At 44.1% G+C, this 18,456-nt stretch overlaps 1 protein-coding gene across 6 annotated transcripts in view; it reads left to right on the top strand.

Annotated features, from left to right (window-relative positions):
* hecw2b (HECT, C2 and WW domain containing E3 ubiquitin protein ligase 2b) overlaps nucleotides 1–18,456 on the top strand; it is a 293,802-nt gene that overhangs the window by 93,451 nt on the left and 181,895 nt on the right. For all 6 annotated transcript variants that reach the window (XR_010963450.1, XM_067987771.1, XM_067987768.1 and 3 more), the window contains exon 2: nucleotides 11,816–12,147. Coding sequence is in view for 5 of the 6 variants with exons in the window: in XM_067987771.1 (XP_067843872.1) it covers nucleotides 11,856–12,147 (292 nt within the window). In the remaining variant the exon portion in view is untranslated. The remainder of the gene's footprint in view (nucleotides 1–11,815; nucleotides 12,148–18,456) is intronic.

Raw genomic sequence — 18,456 nt, 5'->3', positions numbered from 1 at the left:
GACATCAAGCGCGCAGGACACCATCTTGGTAAAGGCGTTTGCGCACGCGCACCTAACGACCGCCGGCAGCATGTACAGTAGGGAGATTATCACGTGAATCAGTGTGCAATGCTGATTTGAAGCAGCCGGTGAAATTTTGGACCATCACGCTTCAGCCAGTGCACTGCCTTAACATCGCACAGCTGAACAGGACCCCCCACCAGCGCTATTTAAAGGAATCATGCTGGAGTTACAGGTTAGTTGCTGGATTAGTTATTCTGGCTGCTGGTACAATTGTATGTGTTTGTGGAAGTTTCTTACACTTGGATAAAGTTGCAATATTCTGTCGAGAGTCGTCTTGCTGTATTGTTAGTGGCATTTAAAATATTGTGCTGATAAAAGTTGCTTCCAGACATGGGTGGCCAGCTGGGGCTTCCTCTGGGAATTGAACATGACTGGGAGAATGAAGAGAGGCCACACAGAGCAGTACAAGCCGCCGGAGGAGGAGGAGGAGGAGGAGGAGGCAGCGGCGCAGGGCACTCAACAGGAGGCCATATCCAATGAGGGTCTTCAGGGACCAATTTTCTTACCTCAACTTCAGCGACGACCAGTGCATCAGACAGCTGCGGTTCCCTAAGAGGATGTGATTGAAATTTGTCAACTGCTGCAGCCTCAATGCAGGACAAGGACAACATTGCCTGTGGCTGTCAGGGTAATCGTGGTGCTTAATTTTTAAGGCTCTGGCTCTTTTCAGGCTGCTGTCGGAGATATAAGCAACATCTTGCAGTTTGCAATGCACTGCTGTATAAGGGAGGCCGCTTAGGCTCTGTACGCACTCCGAAATAGATTCATTTCATTCCCTTTTGCCAGAGACAAGCAGCGGGAGCAAGCACGAGGGTTTGCTCGCATTGCAGGCTTCCCCATGGTGCGGGGTGCCATTGACTGCATGCATATTGCCATGCCTGCTCCACATCTGAACTCGGCCATATTTGTGAACAGAAAGGGATTCCGCTCCCTCATTATGTAGCTGGTGTGCGACAACATGCAGCGCATCATGCAGGTCAATGCCCGCTACCCTGGCAGCAGTCACGATTCCTTCATTATGCAGCAGTCCAACGTGCTACCTATATTTCAACCAGTACGGCAAGTCAAAGGCCGGCTACTGGGCGACGAGGGTTATCCCCTCATAAAATGGCTCACGACTCTGGTCCGGAATCCACGCACACGTGCACAGCCCTTCTCGAGGGCAATTAGGGATGGGCAATAAATGCTGGCCTCGCCAGCGACGCCCACATCCCGTGAACGAATAAAAAAAAAATGAGAGCCATACTACCACATGGAACATCATAGAGCACACCATGGGCATCCTCAAGCAATGCTTCCGCTGCCTGGACTGCTGTGGAGGAGCCCTGCAGTACTCAGCTGAGCAGATACCATGATTTGACGTATGTTGCATGCTGCATGCTGCACAACCTCGCCATTATGAGGGAGCAGCCCTTGCCACTGCCTATCGGATGAGAACCTGAGCAACAGGCGGAGGAGGAAATGGAGGAGGCAGTGGAGGAAGAGGCAGGGACGCAACAAGGTCGACAGGCCCTGTCTGCCAGGGCGCTGCGTGATCAGATTATTAATGAGCGATACCAGTAACCTCAACGACACCTCCCCATTCACCAATAATCCCACACTCCTTACCTTTCATCTAACACATGACCATCAAATCGTCCCCTTATGATTACACATTGCTTCCTCCCTCAGCTCATCGCAGAAATGAAAACCACCATCAAATGCAAATTCAAAACCACATTTATGGATTTATACATGAAACAATTCAAACAAACTGATACTATTCACCCTTGTGCAGTCCCTTAATGCCTGTTGTTCATGTGCCTTTACCTTTCCTAGTGCTCCTACGAGGTGCATGCCCAACGGCTGTAGCATGGGAGGTGGGAGGCTGCTGACCTTCAATTGAGGAGCGTGCAGGTGGCCTTGGAGGACGATCTCGAGCAGCTGTGGGCTGGGAGGGCCCGGCTTCAGATTTCACCATCTCGGCCTGGGCTGCAGCAGTCTGGCCTGGCAGGCTGACCGGTAACAGCAAGGGCACTGGCGGAGTGGCAGGGATTGGAGCAGGAATGCTGTCATCCTGAGAGAGGACAACAGGTTCATCTTCCATGACACCACTGCCACTCTCCCGGGGCTGCACCTCAGCAATCCTGGTGATCTGCTGGAGAACAGATTGCTGAGCTGATGTGACGCCCTGGAAGCCCCTTTCCATAGTGGTCCCCAGAGCCACGACAGCAGCAGTCTGAGCTCCCAAAGCAGCAGCCTGAGCTTCAAATGCAGCAGTCAGACCTTGGATGACAGCTATTTGTGCTTCAGTGGACATTGGTCATCAGATGCTGCATTATGGTGGGTTCCACAGGTGTGCTGATGGAGGTGACCACCTGTTCCATGTGGGAAAGGATGGGCTTCAAGCTCTGCGCAAAGTCCTGTGCCAAGTTGGAGTTGGACTCCTCTGTGTCCCTTGACATTGTGCGCAGGCTTTTTGGCAGGCTTTCCAGAGCACCAAGAATCTCAAAGGTTACAGTGCAAAAGGGGGCCATTCGGCCCATCGAGTCCATGACTGTTGTATGCACGAGCAATCCAGTTAGTTCCACTTCCCCACCCTATTCCCGAAGCCCTGCACATTTTTTCCTTTCAAGTACTTATCCAGTTCCCTTATGAAAGCCTCAGTTGGATCTGCCTCCACCACCCCGCCTGGCAGTGCATTCCAGATCCTAACCACTCGCTGTATAAAAAAAAGTTTTTCCTCATGTCACCTTAAATCTATGTCCTCTGGTTCTTGACCTTTCTGCCAATGGGAACAGTTTCTCTCTATCGATTCTGTCTAGACCCTTTATGATTTTAAATACCTCCATCAAATCTCCTTTCAACCTTCTCTGTTCCAAGGAGAACAACCCCAGCTTCTCCAGTTTATCCACGTAATTAAAGTCCCTCATCTCTGGAATCATTCTCGTAAATCTTTTCTGCACCCTCTCTAAGGCCTTCACATCTTTCTTAAGGTGCAGTGCCCAGAACTGGGGACAATACTCCAGTTGTTTTAGAGAGGTTCATCATGACTGCCTTACTTTTGTACTCTCTGCCTCTATTTATAAAGCCCAAGATCCCGTATGTTTTTTTAACCGCTTTCTCAACCTGCTGTGCCACCTTCATTGATTTGTACGCATATACCCCCAGATCTCTCTGTTCCTGTATCCCTTTTAGAATTGTGCCCTGTAGTTTATATTGCCTCTCCTCATTCTCCCTACCGCCCATTTCACCAGCCTGTCTATATCCTCTTGAAGTCTATCACTCTCCTCCTCACTGTTCACTGCACTTCCAAGTTTTGTATCATCTGCAAATTTTGAAATTGTGCCCTGTGAACCCAAATCCAAGACACTAATATATATCAAGAAAAGCAGTGGTCTTGGTACTGACCCCTGGGGAACACCACTGTGCACCTCCCTCCAGTCTGAAAAAACAACCATTCACCACTATCTGCTTCCTGTTACTTAGCCAATTTTGTATCCATGCTTTTTAAAAATGGTATTCATGGGATGTGAACGTCGTTGGCAAGGTCAGCATTTATTGCCCATCCCTAATTGCCCTTGAGAAGGTGGTGGTGAGCCGCCTTCTTGAACTGCTGCAGTCCATGTGGTGAAGGTTCTCCCACAGTGCTGTTAAGTAGGGAGTTCCAGGATTTTGACACAAACGATGAAGGAATGGCGATATATTTCCAAGTCATGATGGTGTGTGACTTGGAGGGGAATGTGCAGGTGGTGTTGTTCCAATGTGCCTGCTGCCCTTGTTCTTCTAGGTGGTAGAGGTCGCGGGTTTGGGAGGTGCAGTCAGTGAAGCCTTGGCAAGTTGCTGAAGTGCATCCTGTGGATGGTACACACTGCAGCCACGGTGCGCCGGTGGTGAAGGGAGTGAATGTTTAGGGTGGTGGATGGGGTGCCAATCAAGCGGGCTGCTTTGTCCTGGATGGCGTCGAGCTTCTTGAGTGTTGTTGGAGCAGCACTCATCCAGACAAGTGGAGAGTATTCCATCACACTCCTGACTTGTACCTTGTAGATGGTGGAAAGGTTTTGGGGAGTCAGGAGGTGAGTCATTCGCTGCAGAATACCCAGCCTCTGACCTGCTCTTGTAGCCACAGTATTTATGTGGCTGGTCCAGTTAAGTTTCTGGTCAATGGTGACCCCCAGGATGTTGATGGTGGGGGATTCGGCGATGGTAATGCCGTTGAATGTCAAGAGGAGGTGCTTAGACTCTCTCTTGTTGGAGATGGTCATTGCCTGGCACTTGTCTGGTGCGAATGTTACTGGCACTGATCAGCCCAAGCCCGGATGTTTTCCAGGTCTTGCTGCATGCGGGCACGGACTGCTTCATTATCTGAGGGGTTTGGAGTGTGCCAGATGTGCACTGGAAAGAAAAGCAAGAACGTGCCTATATACAGCACCTCTCGTGCCTCACAGCCAGTAAATTACTTTGAAAATGTAGTCACTCTTGTGTATGCAAACATGGCAGTTAATTTGTACACAGCAAGGTCCTATAAACAGCAATGAGATAAATGAGCAGTTGATTTCTTTTTAGTGGTGTTGATTGAGGTATAAATATTGACTATCCTCCAGTGCCTCTGTGTTGCCAGACTGCATACCTGACATCCATTCTGGGATGAGCCACAATTTCCTCCAGTTGAATATTGGGAAGACTGAAGCAATTGTATTCGGACCCCACCACAAACTCTCTATCCTTGCCACTGATTCCATCCTCCTCCCCGGCCATTGTCTCAAGCTGAACCAGACTGTTTACAATCGCGCTGTCCAATTCAACCCTGAACTGAGCTTCCAATCCCATATCATATTCATCACAAAGACTACCTATATACACCTCCAAAACATCACCCACCTCTGCCCCAACTGTAGCCTATTTCCTGCTGAAACTCTCATCCTTGCCTTTATCACCTCCAGTTGTCACTGGGTTAAAATCCTGGAACTCCCTACCTAACAGCATTGTGGGAGCAACTTCACCATATGAACTTTAATTGTCCAAGAGGAAGTCCCACCACTACCACCCCAGGGCAAATAGGAAAGTGCAATAAATGCTGGCCTTGCCAGTGACGCCCACACCGAAAGAATGGATTTTAAAAAAAATGCTCTCCTAGTGGCCTCCCATCCTCCAGCCTCTGTAAACTTCACCTCATCCAAAACCCTGCTGCCTATATTCTAATGTCTCCTTCTTTGTGTCGGCATCCATTTTTGTCTGATTATGCCTCTGTGAAGCACTTTGGGACATTTTCCTACGTTGAAGTCGCTAAATAAATGTATGTTGTTGTCTCCTAGGACATTAGGAGAACTCTCCTGCTTCTCTTTTACGTCCACCTGAATAGGCTGAGGAGATCTCAGTTTAACATCTCTTCTGAAGGGCGGCACCTCTGAAAGTGCAGCACTCCCTCAGTGCTGTACAGAAGTGTCAACCTCAATTATGTGCTCAAGTCCTGGAGTGGGAAACTTTATAAAGATTTAATTAAATGGATAATCACAGTGATGGCAGGGCCTGACTTAATTAATGCAACAGTTTGTCAGTGAAACTAATGTTGACGTGATCTTGGATCTGTTGTGATTTTGAAGTAACTCACACTGCAGTAACTAGCTCTTTTTTCCAGCCAGGAAGTTGGAGGTAAAACTTGCAGTTGTGAATGTGCATGCACTGCTGCTGTTCTACCCAGTTGGGTCTCTGATAGCTTACTGACTATTGTATGTATGGAAAAAATGATTGTTGTTTTGCTCTTGTGTACAGTGTTGACATTAACTTAACTCAATGTTAACCATTTCACTAACTGACTCCTGAAAGCTTGTAGATCACTTGAGTCTACATTTCCGCCTGCACTGCCATCTTGATTTTGTTAATTGAAACAAATGAATTCAGTAAGATTTTTTTGCCGATAAAAGGGGATGGAAAGTAACTGTTAGACAGAAGCAACATTCAGAGACTGTTTTAGAACACGCAGAACCTAGTCCTAATGTTCAATCTACCAAAAATGTATGGCGGCTTCTTCCTTTACTGAAGGGTGGCCTTCAGCCACACGTACTCATGCAATTCCTGCAGCAGGATCTTCAACCTATCAGCATCAAAGTGGCAGTGTTGCCCACATGTGCTGGAAGTCCTTCATCCCGAGTAGAAAAGGCCACGAGCACATGAAAAATTGTCCCAGAGAGCTTGACCCATAGCGTACTTACGTGAGTAGTGTAAAATCTGGTGAGGTAGCATCTTCCTTCTCTCATTCTAAAAATGTGGCCAATATGGATTACAGCATAATGAAGGCATTATGGCTGCTTCCCAGATAATGGCCAATGAGATAAAAACCATTGTTCTATTGTAAGATACCACTTGAACATTACTTGAGTGCAAACCTTCTCTATTCAAGTATGCTGTGGGGTTGCTATGAGGGGTCCTGCTGCCCACAAGTGCCATCATCACTGCCTTGCACTTGAGGGACCCTTGTCATTTAGTGAAAGCTCTGTGCCCTGTACAGTTGATGATGCTTCTCCACAAGGAAAGTGATGAAGATGTTGCTCTTTGCAAACATAGCATTTGTCACCAACTTGATATATGATCAAATTAAAAAGTTTAAGACTATAACTTGCTTGGTGCAATGTTATTATATGTTATTAGCTCTGCATTGCTCTCTGGCCAGGCAAAGCAGAGCTCTGTGCATTATGTTTAAGCATGTGTGGCCAGAGCTCGACTCAACAGTATATTAACTACTCGCTGCATTTTTAGTGTTGGGGAAGAGGTGACAGCACAGTTTGCTTTTTGGGAACTATTAAAACTTTTTAATGTTATCAAACAGGCCACTGATGTGAAGCTTATGCTTATTGAGGTTGCTTACTGAAAGTAAGATTGTTGATGGCTGTAGGAAACTGCTGATTCTTATGTCATGAGTCAGTTAGGCAATGCGATGAAATTTTCAGTGTGAAGTCTACAAGTGATACTTTCATGATATGAATGACAGTCTTGTGTTCCAGATAGATGAAAACATTTACCGAACAAATTTAGTGTCCCCTTCATTAAAAAGAACTGCATCGTTCAATTTATGGTATTTACAATAAAATCTCACAATTTTAACGCTAAAAAGGTAAGGAGTTGTGATTTGTGTATGTTCCCTAGAAATATACCAAATGTTAGCGAGCTAGAATGTTGTAAGCCTATGTGTGGAGCTTCTAAAAGCAGTGCATGTTAAACTTGTATCGAACCTTGCTTAGACCACACTTGAGTACTGTGCACAGTTCTGGTCTCCATTTGGAAAAAGGACATGGAGGCATTGCAAAAAAGATTCACAACGATGATACTAGGACTGAGAGGATATACTTATCAGGAAAGGCTGAACAGGCTGGGACTCTTTTCTCTAGAAAAGAGAGCCTTATCAGGGTGACCTGATAAGGGTCTTTAAGACAATGAAAGGGTTTGACAGGGTAGGTGTAGAGAAAATGTTTCCACTTGTGGGGAGTCCAGAACTAGAGGTCATAAAAATAACAGTCACTAATAAATCCAATAGGGATTTCAGGAGAAACTTCTTTACCCAAAGAGTAGTTAGAATGTGGAATGCGCTACCACAAGGTGTAGTTGAGGCAAATAGTATAGATGCATTTAAAGGGAAGCTAGATAAGCACACGTGGGAGAAAGGAATAGAAGGGTATGTTGATAGCGCTAGATGAAGTAGGGAGCGAGGAGGCTCGTGTGGAGCATTAATATCAGCATAGACCAGTTTGGCCTGTTTCTGTGCTGTAGACTCGATGCATGTGAGGGCTGACATTGTCAATTTCTGACCTAAAATACTAAATGGGTGGATCACTAAGTAGGTTGGTCACTAAGTAGGGCTGCTGTTGCTCAGTATGAATCAAGTAATGCAGCGGCTTCTTTTGCTGACTGTGTAGATCTCGACCTAATTTAGAAATTGCATGGTCTCTGTAGAACTTCATGGACATCAAGCCCGCAGCATAAAAAGCTGAATACAACCTTGGATTTCAACAATCCCCATGGTTATTTTTAATTAACTTGACATCTGTATAAGTATGTGTTTGTAAAAAATATTTTTCCCGTCACACACAGTAAACACCAAGCAAGCGAACGTTTGTGCGATCCATATGTGTGCAGTATTTACTATGATAACATTTTCAAAGGAGTATTTACAGTGAATGTGTTTTACAGTTCTAGTGTACGTGCAAGAGATGTGAGTATCTGAGAAAACTGTGGGGTTCATTGGAATGAAGTTGTCTTCTTAAAACATTAATGCTGCTTGTTTTTGTGTGTGTGTGTGGGGGCGCGTGGCGGTGGGGTGAGGTTAGGATAGAATGTAAATATGGCTCAAGAGGCTGTCCTTTGTATAGAGAATAATAGTGATTCAGATGTCATTGTGTACTAGAAAGACAAAGTTGAAGTGGTTTATTTGAACCATAAAATTAGCTTACTAGCTGATGAACATTTCTGGTATTTGTTGTTTTTTAAATAATGTATGCTATCTGTTGCTTTAATTGCTTTATCAGTAGCATCCACCATTGTGGAAAACTGTTGTTGATGTGGAACTTGCTGAGTTTGGAATTGTGTGGTGTATCCCATATTCAGTGACTCTGTGTATTGTACACTGTGCTGTCTCACTGTAAGGATACATTTAATTGTGCACTTTTAATATAAATAAGTAAACTGGGCAAACCCAAGGCCTGATTTTTCCAATGGTTCTAATGTTGTCACAACTTTGTCCCCATTGCATTGTGACAAACTTGCACTACTTTGCAAATTTGTAACTTCTGAGAGATATGTGCTGTGGTTAATTCTACCTGGAGATTCATAAATGTAAATACAACAAATGATATTAGCGTCACTGGGTCATCATAATGTTGTTCCATTAGTTATATTATGGCAGTGGCTGTCAGATTGCTGCCAGTGAAGGAAATTTCCATCAGTGCCCTGCATTAACACACATCTGTTAGAAGATTAGATTTACACCAGTTCACGAAGCCTTTGCTAAGAAAGGACACAAACCAACACCACAATGTTGGGTAAAGGGGACTTGCAGCAATGTGCTGTTCCACTGGTCATATCAATGCTTCGTACCATTGGGTTACTGTTGGAGAAGTAGATTTATACCAGCTGTCTGCAGTATGAGTACATCAACGATCTGCGTCATTGAGTTGCCAATCAAGAAAAATGACCTTGAGATAGCAGCAAAGCATTGGCACTAACAATGTGTTACCTCAGTGCACTGGACTACTGGTCCCAAGTGATCACCTGTGCACTTTCTTTGCTTGCGTGGAGGGTTAACATACTCCTGACATAGGTGAAATGTCAGGAACTAGTGGCTGAGGACTCACCGAAGTTGTTAATTCTTCTAAGACCCACATAATATACAAGCTGAATCTGAATTTTGCATGAACCTGTTGTACAAATCAAGTATTTTGTTGTCGGGGCCTAATACAACACATCTGGGAGAATGACTGTTATTTTCTTTCATTAAAGCTGACCCATATAAACAGTAGAGTTGGTTGGCTTTCTATCTGTTGAAATGTAGTCAAATGAAAGTTCAAGGTGAAAGTTTTAAAATGTTTTGTAGTGGGACCATTTATTGTTCCATTAGCTGAATAATATTGCTGTACTTGACTCACTGAACTGGACAAATCTTTTCGCAATCTCAATCTAAATAAAACCATTCTGGAAATGAGTAGTTCATTTTTAGGGTGAAATTTGAACATTTGGAATTTTTTAATAACCGTAGACTGTTAAAATCCTGTAGAAAAGATTGTAGAGGCCGTTGTGAATAGATTGAAGTCAAAAGGATTAAAGGATGCTTTTGAGAGAAAGAGAATAATGCGAGCTATCTGTATAGTCAGATTGTTGAACCTATGAGGTTGTGCTGCCTTGTTCGTTGTTCATGTTTGCATTCAAGGAGTTCGAACTTCGTGGCTGCCTTTAAATGGTATCAATGAGTTAAGCACAAGATATAAATACCCCTGTGATTACTGTCTATTGTGTTATCAAACACCAGCAGTGGAACCAAGACATAGTTATCCACTGCATGGTGTCTTTCATTGGTACATGCTGTTTACACTGGTGTTATCACAATAATTCTTGTGTAAATCAGCTATTAAGTTAATGCTTTTTAAATATTAAAAAAAAGCCTTGGAATAAATGTTGGCTCCCAGTGCTCGTGCAAGGATGTGCTTTGTGGAAACCACCCCTCGACATCAAGCATTTTGAGTTCATCTTTTAGTTTTGTGAACTTTTGCATTAAAGTTGCAGAGTACAATGCAATGGAATGGAACACTCGTTCCGTTTCCTGCACCCAGTCTCGATATTGAAGACCCTCAAGTGAGATAGCATAGGTTGGATGCAGATTTAAATTACCTGTGGCTTTTTCCCCCCATTGTACTTGACTTTTATATTGGAACGTAGGAGTAGGCCATTCAGCCCCTGAATCTGTTCTGCCATTCACTCAGATCATGGCTGATCTGTACTTCAACTCCATTCACCTTCGATCTGAATTCATTGATACCCTCACTCATCAAAAATCTTATCGATCTCAGTCTTGAAAATTTCAGTTGAATTTGATTTGTGCTTTGCTAACGCTACTGACCTCCAATACACAGATTTCAAGGCATCCCCATGGTTAATATACCAGATTTGCCAGCCATTGGGATGACTCTGGTCTTGGTGACTAACCTCGATGAAACAAGTAAATTTACCGGCACAGCCTTGATGGGCCGAATGGCCTCCTTCTGCGCTATAAGATTCTGTGATTCTATGATACCTTGGGGTTGTTCCCATTTACACAAGATCCGCATGCTGTAAGACCGTGGCACTAAAGCAGCACAAAGCCAATATAAAAGCAGCTAATGTGACATAGGTACCAGTTTCTGAAGAGGACTCTCAATTGCAACACTAACACTAACATTTACATTTTTCACACCAGCCATCCTTGTGGCCTCTCTGAATGAAAATGCCAGTTAGTGCTAGATTAGGTGTAGTTTTATTCTGTGACTCACGCCCATTGGACACAGGATTGAGGCTTGCCAGTGAATTTTCATTTGGGTTAATTCCAGGCATTGGAGAGAGAAGAGTTTCATCCGCTCATTTGGGTCTGGATTCAAACCCAAGTCTCTCACAAGAGGGCAGAGAAGGGGATTAGTTCATTTTGTGTTTGCAATCAGTACTTTTGATATTTTTAGCCAGTGAGTTTGTTTTATCTGTAACACTAGTTATCTATAACACTGAAAACGTCTCTTTTATGAAAATTGTTAAACTGGTTGTGTTGGAGTAACTTGTTCTGGTGTGAAAGGAGTTGATAAACACTAATTGCTCTAGTATATTCCCAATGAGAGGCATTTACTGTGCTAGGAAATGTTTTAAAAAGTAGAATTCCTTGAACATCAGTGCATTTTGTGACTGGGTGAATTGTATCACAGCCCAGACTCACTTTAGTTTGTCAGCGCTTGAAATCTGCTATATATTGCACTGCCAGGAATCTGTATCATTAAAAAGAAGCACTCAGTACACTGTGGAATGTGCCAGCTGTACTTACAAAATGTGTGGCTGTGCCAATTCACAAGAGAAAGCTTCAATTGACTTGCATTCCTTTGCTTTCCTCGACAGTTAATATTAAAAGCCATAAGCTATGTGGTTTAGTGGATAAATAGAAGATTACATGCCAAAGTCAGTTAAGGGTACAAATTCCTAACCTTGTTCACTTGACTGACCTCTTTCACATAACAGAACCCACTGATGGTTTCTTTTTCTTCCTGCACAGATTTTAACCGTAGAGGACTTGACTTCAAGACACAGCCAAAATGGCAGGCTCCACCAGGGAACATATGTCTTTCGTACGACGCAGGGACCCTCAGCTTCGCTACACCCTGAGTCCTGAAAACTTACAGAGCCTGGCTTCTCAGAGCACCAGGTCTGAGAGCTTGAATTTCCACAGGGCAAACAGTGATACAGATTTGGTGACTTCTGATAGTCGCTCCAGCCTGACGGCTAGCATGTATGAGTACACACTTGGACAAGCACAGAATCTGATTATCTACTGGGATATTAAAGAAGAGGTGGACCCCACAGACTGGATTGGACTCTATCACATAGGTAAACAAATTTTTAGTATTAACATCTTTCATCCAAAGATCATTTGGAAAACATTACATAGGTCTGGAAAGCTCTGTGCACTTGAGAGCCATTCAGCAGTTTCAGTTTCTTGTGAATTTCTGGGAACTCCTATTAGCAGTTTTAGAATTTATTTACTGATAATGCAAGGCTGGGTGTCACAACACAGTGAGGCATCAAGCACAGCCTCAACTGTGCTGTCATAGAGATGAAACTAGACACTTCCTCACAGGAAAGGAAGGAAAGGAAATTAGATGTTCAGTAACCCAGACTACACATCCACACCTTCAATAAACACACAAGAATTTGTGGTGGTGTTGGAGCAGTTTTCCGGGAGGATAAAAAAAGAATAGAGAAATTAATATAAAAAAAGAACTGCAGAAAAGTAAGATTATAGTTCTCCAGCTTGAAAAAAAAACTGTTCAACATTTTTGATACTTTTGTAAAAACTTTAACCTATTTAGCATGTCATCACTAGGCAGCAATCTATCTGAGTATGTTTGTGAAACCTTCAAATACACCCAAAGAGGGAAGGTGAATCATCTATTGACACCTCAGGGCCCATTGACGTTGCTGCAACGTTTTTCTTTGTCCATTTAATAAATAAAATGACATGTCTCTGGTGGCTTAGCGAGTTTATCCAGTGAGTAACTGACCCATACGACTGAAGGAGGTCCCAGATTGTGGCACTCCAATTTGCCTGAGTCACTGGGTTAGGGAGGGGAAAATTAGTTAAGGTTGCTGCTCCTGATTGATATCCAGAGACCCCTGCCATACATACACCTATGTAGACATTGTTGGTGAGGACAAATTTGAGTTTAGTTGTGATGCACCTACAGTTCACTGTTGAGATCACAGTCACTTGGGTGAGAAACCATCGGGTATGGAACTGTACGCAGCAAAGAATCAGGAGAGGAGAGGGAAAATATTGGTAATTAAAAAAAACACTTTCTCTCCCATTGTTTTAATTCCATGCATCAATATAAAACGTCAGCCATTCACATGTTGAGAGGGAAGACAGGCAGCATACTCCGAAGTCTCTTTCAGTACTGTTGTGCAAAGCTGCTATGGGATGACCAGCCCTCTGTTTGCGACTCTCTGGCACACCCCAGATTTGATTGAAACCACCTTATGAGAACTGGTTTGTTCATCCTACCAACTCTGTAGCACAACATATTATAACACTAACTGAATGTAGCTGCTGTACTCACTAATGATTTATGTGGCTTCACCAAAGCTTAGTTTGGCATGCTGACTGAGCTCTGCCGCAGTTGAGTGCCTTTGCATTCACTGGTAGCTAAAGTATTTTTTCTCTCTTTTTCCCTTATTTTTTCTTTCATCTTTGCCCCATCTTTCTCCCTCCCCCTCAACTCTCTCCCTTCTAATCCCCTGCTCTTTCGCCCCCCTCCCTCGCCTTTTGCCCTCTCCCTCTCGCCCCCCCCCGAAGCAGATGCCAAGTATTTGCATACAGGAATGGAGGAAAAATTGGAGATGGCAATCAACCCAGGCTGTACTTTCGTGTGCTTTGTCTTCCTGCTCTCTTAGCCATGGAGTAAAGGGGACCGAAAGAAGGGAAGCAGTAAAAGGTCTTGCACCTACAATGCAGGAAAATGTGCTGGGGATAAAGAGTACTGATTGGATTAAAAGCCCCATTAATTAAAAACAAAAACAAAAATCAACATCCACTACATGTTTTTTAAAAAAACAATATCACCACATCTCTTCATACTGTGCATTCACATTACATGTAGTGTTGGTGCAAAGTGCATTTGGCTTTGCACAGATGCTTAACTTCTGGAATGTAAATCATGAGTTGTGGCCCAAACTGACTCTGAAGCAAAGCAGAATAAAACTGCCTCCTGGGGGGATTCTGGCTTTGCTTCTCTCCTTCATCCAATCAGGCCCTAAAACCAGATTCAGGCTTAGTTTACACCATAAGATAACATCTGGCTTCTCCTCCACTACAAACTGTCTTCTTAAATCTCTCTCCCCTGCCTCCTCCACCCTTAACTCCAACAATAAGTGTGAGGAGCTCATGGACTACTTTGTCACTAAGATTGAGACTATCCATTCAGCTGCCTCTGCTGCTTCCCTCCCTTCCCCTAGCCCACCAAGGAAAACCTCCCCTGCGGTTCCCCTCTGCCCTAGCCCTGAACTTGCATCTTTCTCTAGTTTCTCTCCTATCTCCCCTCATGCCCTCTCCAAGCTCATCTTGACCATGAGACCCTTATCCTGCCCCTCGATCCTATTCCCACCAAACTGCTGACCACCCAACATCCCTTCCTGGTCCCCGTGTTAGCTGATATTGTAAACTCTTCCCTCTCCTCAGGTAATGTCCCCTTCCCTTTCAAATCTGCCATCATCACCCTCCTCAAAAAAACCCAACCTTGATTCCTCTGCCCTTACAAACTACCGCTCCATCTCCAACCTCCCTTTCCTTCCCAAAATCCTTACGTGTTGTCGTCTCCCAAATCCGTGCCCACACTTCCCGCAACTCCATGTTTGAATCCCTCCAATTAGGTTTCCGCCCCAGTTCTGAAACGGCTCTTATCAAAGTCACAAATTACATCCTAAGTGACTGTGACATTGGTAAACTATTCCTCCTCATCCTTCTTGACCTATCTGCAGCTTTTGACATGGTTGACTACACCATCCTCCTCCAACGCCTTTCCTCCGTCCTCCTGTTGAGTGGGACTGCTCTTGCCAGTGTTACATTCTTATCTATCGCATTGTAGCCAAAGAATCACCTACAATGGCTTTTCTTCCTGCTCCCGCACCATTACCTCTGGAGTCTCCCAAGGATCTATCCTTGGCCCCCTCTATTTTTCATCTTCATGCTGCCCCTTGGTGACATCATCTGAAAACACAATATCAGGTTCCACATGTACGCTGACCACACCAAGCTCTACCTCACCACTATCTCCCTCGACCCCTCCACTGTCTCTGATTTGTCATACTGCTTGTCTGAGATGAGCAAATACTTCCTCCAATTAAATATTGGGAAGACTAAAGCCACTGTCTTTGGTCCCCGCCACAAACTCCGTTCCCTAGCCACCGACTTAATCCCTCTCCCTGGCCACTATCTGAGGCTGAACCAGACCGTTTGCAACCTTGGCATCCTGTTTGACCCTGAGATGAGTTTCTGACCACATATCCGCTCCATCACCAAGTCCGCCTACTTCCACCTCTGTGACATCACCCGTCTCCGATCTTGCCTCAGCTTATCTGCTGCTGAAACCGTCGTCCATGCCCTTGTTACTTCTGGACTCGACTATTCCAATGCTCTCCTGGCTGGCCTCCCATCTTCTGGCCTCCCATCTTCTACCCTCCATAAACTTGAGCTCATCCAAAACGCTGCTGCCCATATCCTAACCCACACCAAGTCCCGTTCACCCATCACCCCTGTGCTCGCTGACCTACATTGGCTCCCGGTTCCGGAACGCCTTGATTTAAAAATTCTAATCCTCATGTTCAAATCCCTCAATGGCCTCGCCCTTCCCTATCTCTGTAACCTCCAACAACCCTTTGAGATCTCTGCGCTCCTCCAATTCTTGCCTCTTGCGCATCCCCAATTTTAATTGCTCCACCATTGGCGGCCGTGCCTTCAGCTGCCTAGGCCATAAGCTCTGGAATTCCCTCCCTAAACCTTTCCGCCTCGCAACCCCTCTCTCCTCTTTTAAGACACTCCTTAAAACCTACTTCTTTGACCAAGCTGTTGGTCATCTGTCCTAATACCTCCTTATGTGACTCGGTGTCAGATTTTGTTTGATAACGCTCCTGTGAAGCGCCTCGAGATGTCTTACTACGTTAAAGGCACTATATACATGCAAGTTGTTGTTATAACCGCATCATTGTGCAAGGCAAAAGTGGATTTTTTTCCCAGCTCCTTTCAGTGGTTATGTTGATAGCGAACCAACCCACCATATACCCTAAAATTACAGCACAAATAGCTTAAGAAAATTCATTGTAAATGAATTCACTGTAAAACGTGCTCACATACTTATTCTTGAAATCCCTCCACTACCGTTCTTCTGCACAAGGCTGCCTGTGCACAAGGCTTGCCCCCGCTCCGGTACCTTGGCCTTGAAGCACTGCTCAGTTCCCTGGCCGTGGACTGTTGCCCTTGGATTTGGATCCTGATATTTTTTGGGCCTTTGACTATATGATCTTTCCGCCTCTTTGGGATATGTACCCTCAATGCCCAGTGACCTCTATCTCTGTCCTCCTTTGCGGCATCCTAGGTCATATAAAGGGGAAAAACCTGCTGATTCAGTGTATTTGTCATAATTATCTCCTGCTTTCTATCTTGCTCATCTGTCCATCTCTCCCTCCATTGTGCTTCTCTCTTCGCTTTTTCCACTGCCCCTCCCCTTCGGCCTTTCCCCCCTCATCTCCCCCTTGGCCTTTCCCCCTCTCCCTCTCCCTCGCTCTTTTTTTCCCTCCCCCTCTCCCTCGTGCTTTTTTTTCCTCCCCCTCCCCCTCGCTCTTTTTTCCCCGCCGCTCTTGCCACTGGTAATGGATGGTGGTTAACCTCCTCTCTTCCCCACTAAATGAATTGCCATTTGTTGTTGTTATATTATTTATACCAGATATTTTTGGTGGTGAACAAAGCTCTGCCAGATGATATTTAGCAAATGTTTTTCTAAGGCAGTTGTTTACGCTTAAAGCATCTTAAGAATGAGGTCCGAGTACAGTGGCATGGATGCAAAATATTATTATACAAAACCAGCTGATGTTATGCGAGTGTCTACTTTCTTTGTTTCATAGGGCTCAGTGTCATACTCTCAAACCTTTATTTACCTAAACTATAGTCGTATTATAAACTAATTCATCTGTAAAAAGATCAATCTCCAACTTAATCTTTCTCATTAAATCGCTAGTGAAAATCAGATGACGACAGATGAGGACTGTATCACAAAGGACTCCAGCAATAAAGTGCATTATAGTAATTGCCAATAAATTACTATCTATCTAATACTGTTGACCCGTGACCGAAGCCAACAGCCAATCAAGCAAACCACCTCCGTTATGCCAGGTCTACAGCTTTGCTGTTAAATTGGGATGTTGTACATGGAGGCTGTAATTATTGCAAGAGCTATTTTGATCTCTCTAGACTTGCTTGTTAAAATTGCGCAGTTCAGGCGAACAGCAGGAAATGAATGGTTATACAGTCTAGTGTAAAGCCAAAATAAGCCTCCGAATTAACAATATTTTGGGGGGCCCTAGCTAGACCTTTTCTGTCATAGAATTTCACTTAATTTCTGATTCTAACTTCTGTACCTTAAGAATTTAACCATCTGTATATGTGACAATATGCCAAGAACGTATGGCTGAAGTTTGCTAAATACTAGCATCAGAAGCTTGGAATTTCACAACTCTTCAGGAGTGTTGAATGGTTGAGAGCCATATAATATCAGTGTTTCAATACCTGAAAACTTATATCTTGTAGCTAAACGTTAATTGTGTTGGATTCTCATCAGTGGCTTCCCAGACTATTGGGTGCTTTAACAATGAAATCATTAAACACATTATTTCAGAAATGCAATTGGCAAATGATTGCTGGACATTGGTCTGCACATTTCGTGTTTTGTGGCTAAAGTTGAGGTTGATGGATGAGCTTGGTAATTTAATTTTAATTTTCCTTTTGCCTTCTACTTTAACTTGATCTGTTTCCATTTTGTTCTTGTCTCAATGCCTTTTTCTCTCATTTTGTGCTTTTTCCCCCTATGTTTCCCATACATTCCTTTCCTTTGTTTTCCCACCTATGTATGTTGGGCTTCTTTTCATTCTCTTTATTTAGCTCTGTTTGTTTTACAAACATTTCCTAACTAAAAGGGCAGACTAGAGCCAGATAAAGAACTTTGGGGCCCCGGGCATCAACACATTTGGATCTGCACAACAACCCTCAGTATTTATATTGTAACAAATCTGCCGCCTCTGCCTTGCCCCCTTCTGAGAGTATTTTTAAATGCTAGAATATTTTGATCCAGTGGTTGTATGCAGTTTTTCTGCGTAGGGCTTCTGGCGGGAGCCCCATGTTTGATTGGGGCCAGTCCGTTAATCGGTCCCTGGGGCAGACTGGTCTGCTCCCGGGCCTATGATAATGACGCTCTTCAGCTAGCCACCAGCAGGTATACTAGGTAATCCAGAGTAACTCGCACACCACTTCTTACTCTTTTTTTAATATAGGAAAGTGCCTGGCAGCCTCAGCTTTGTGCGTTCATACCGAGGACACATCTGTTTTTCACTTAATGCTTTTAATTTATGGTGCAACATAGTCGAGGTTAACAA

Source organism: Heptranchias perlo, chromosome 7 (genome assembly GCF_035084215.1).
Source record: "Heptranchias perlo isolate sHepPer1 chromosome 7, sHepPer1.hap1, whole genome shotgun sequence".
In the NCBI taxonomy this organism is placed as follows: domain Eukaryota; kingdom Metazoa; phylum Chordata; class Chondrichthyes; order Hexanchiformes; family Hexanchidae; genus Heptranchias; species Heptranchias perlo.
The sequence above is the reverse complement of the archived record's forward strand: the minus strand, read 5'-3'. Positions and strand labels throughout refer to the sequence as shown.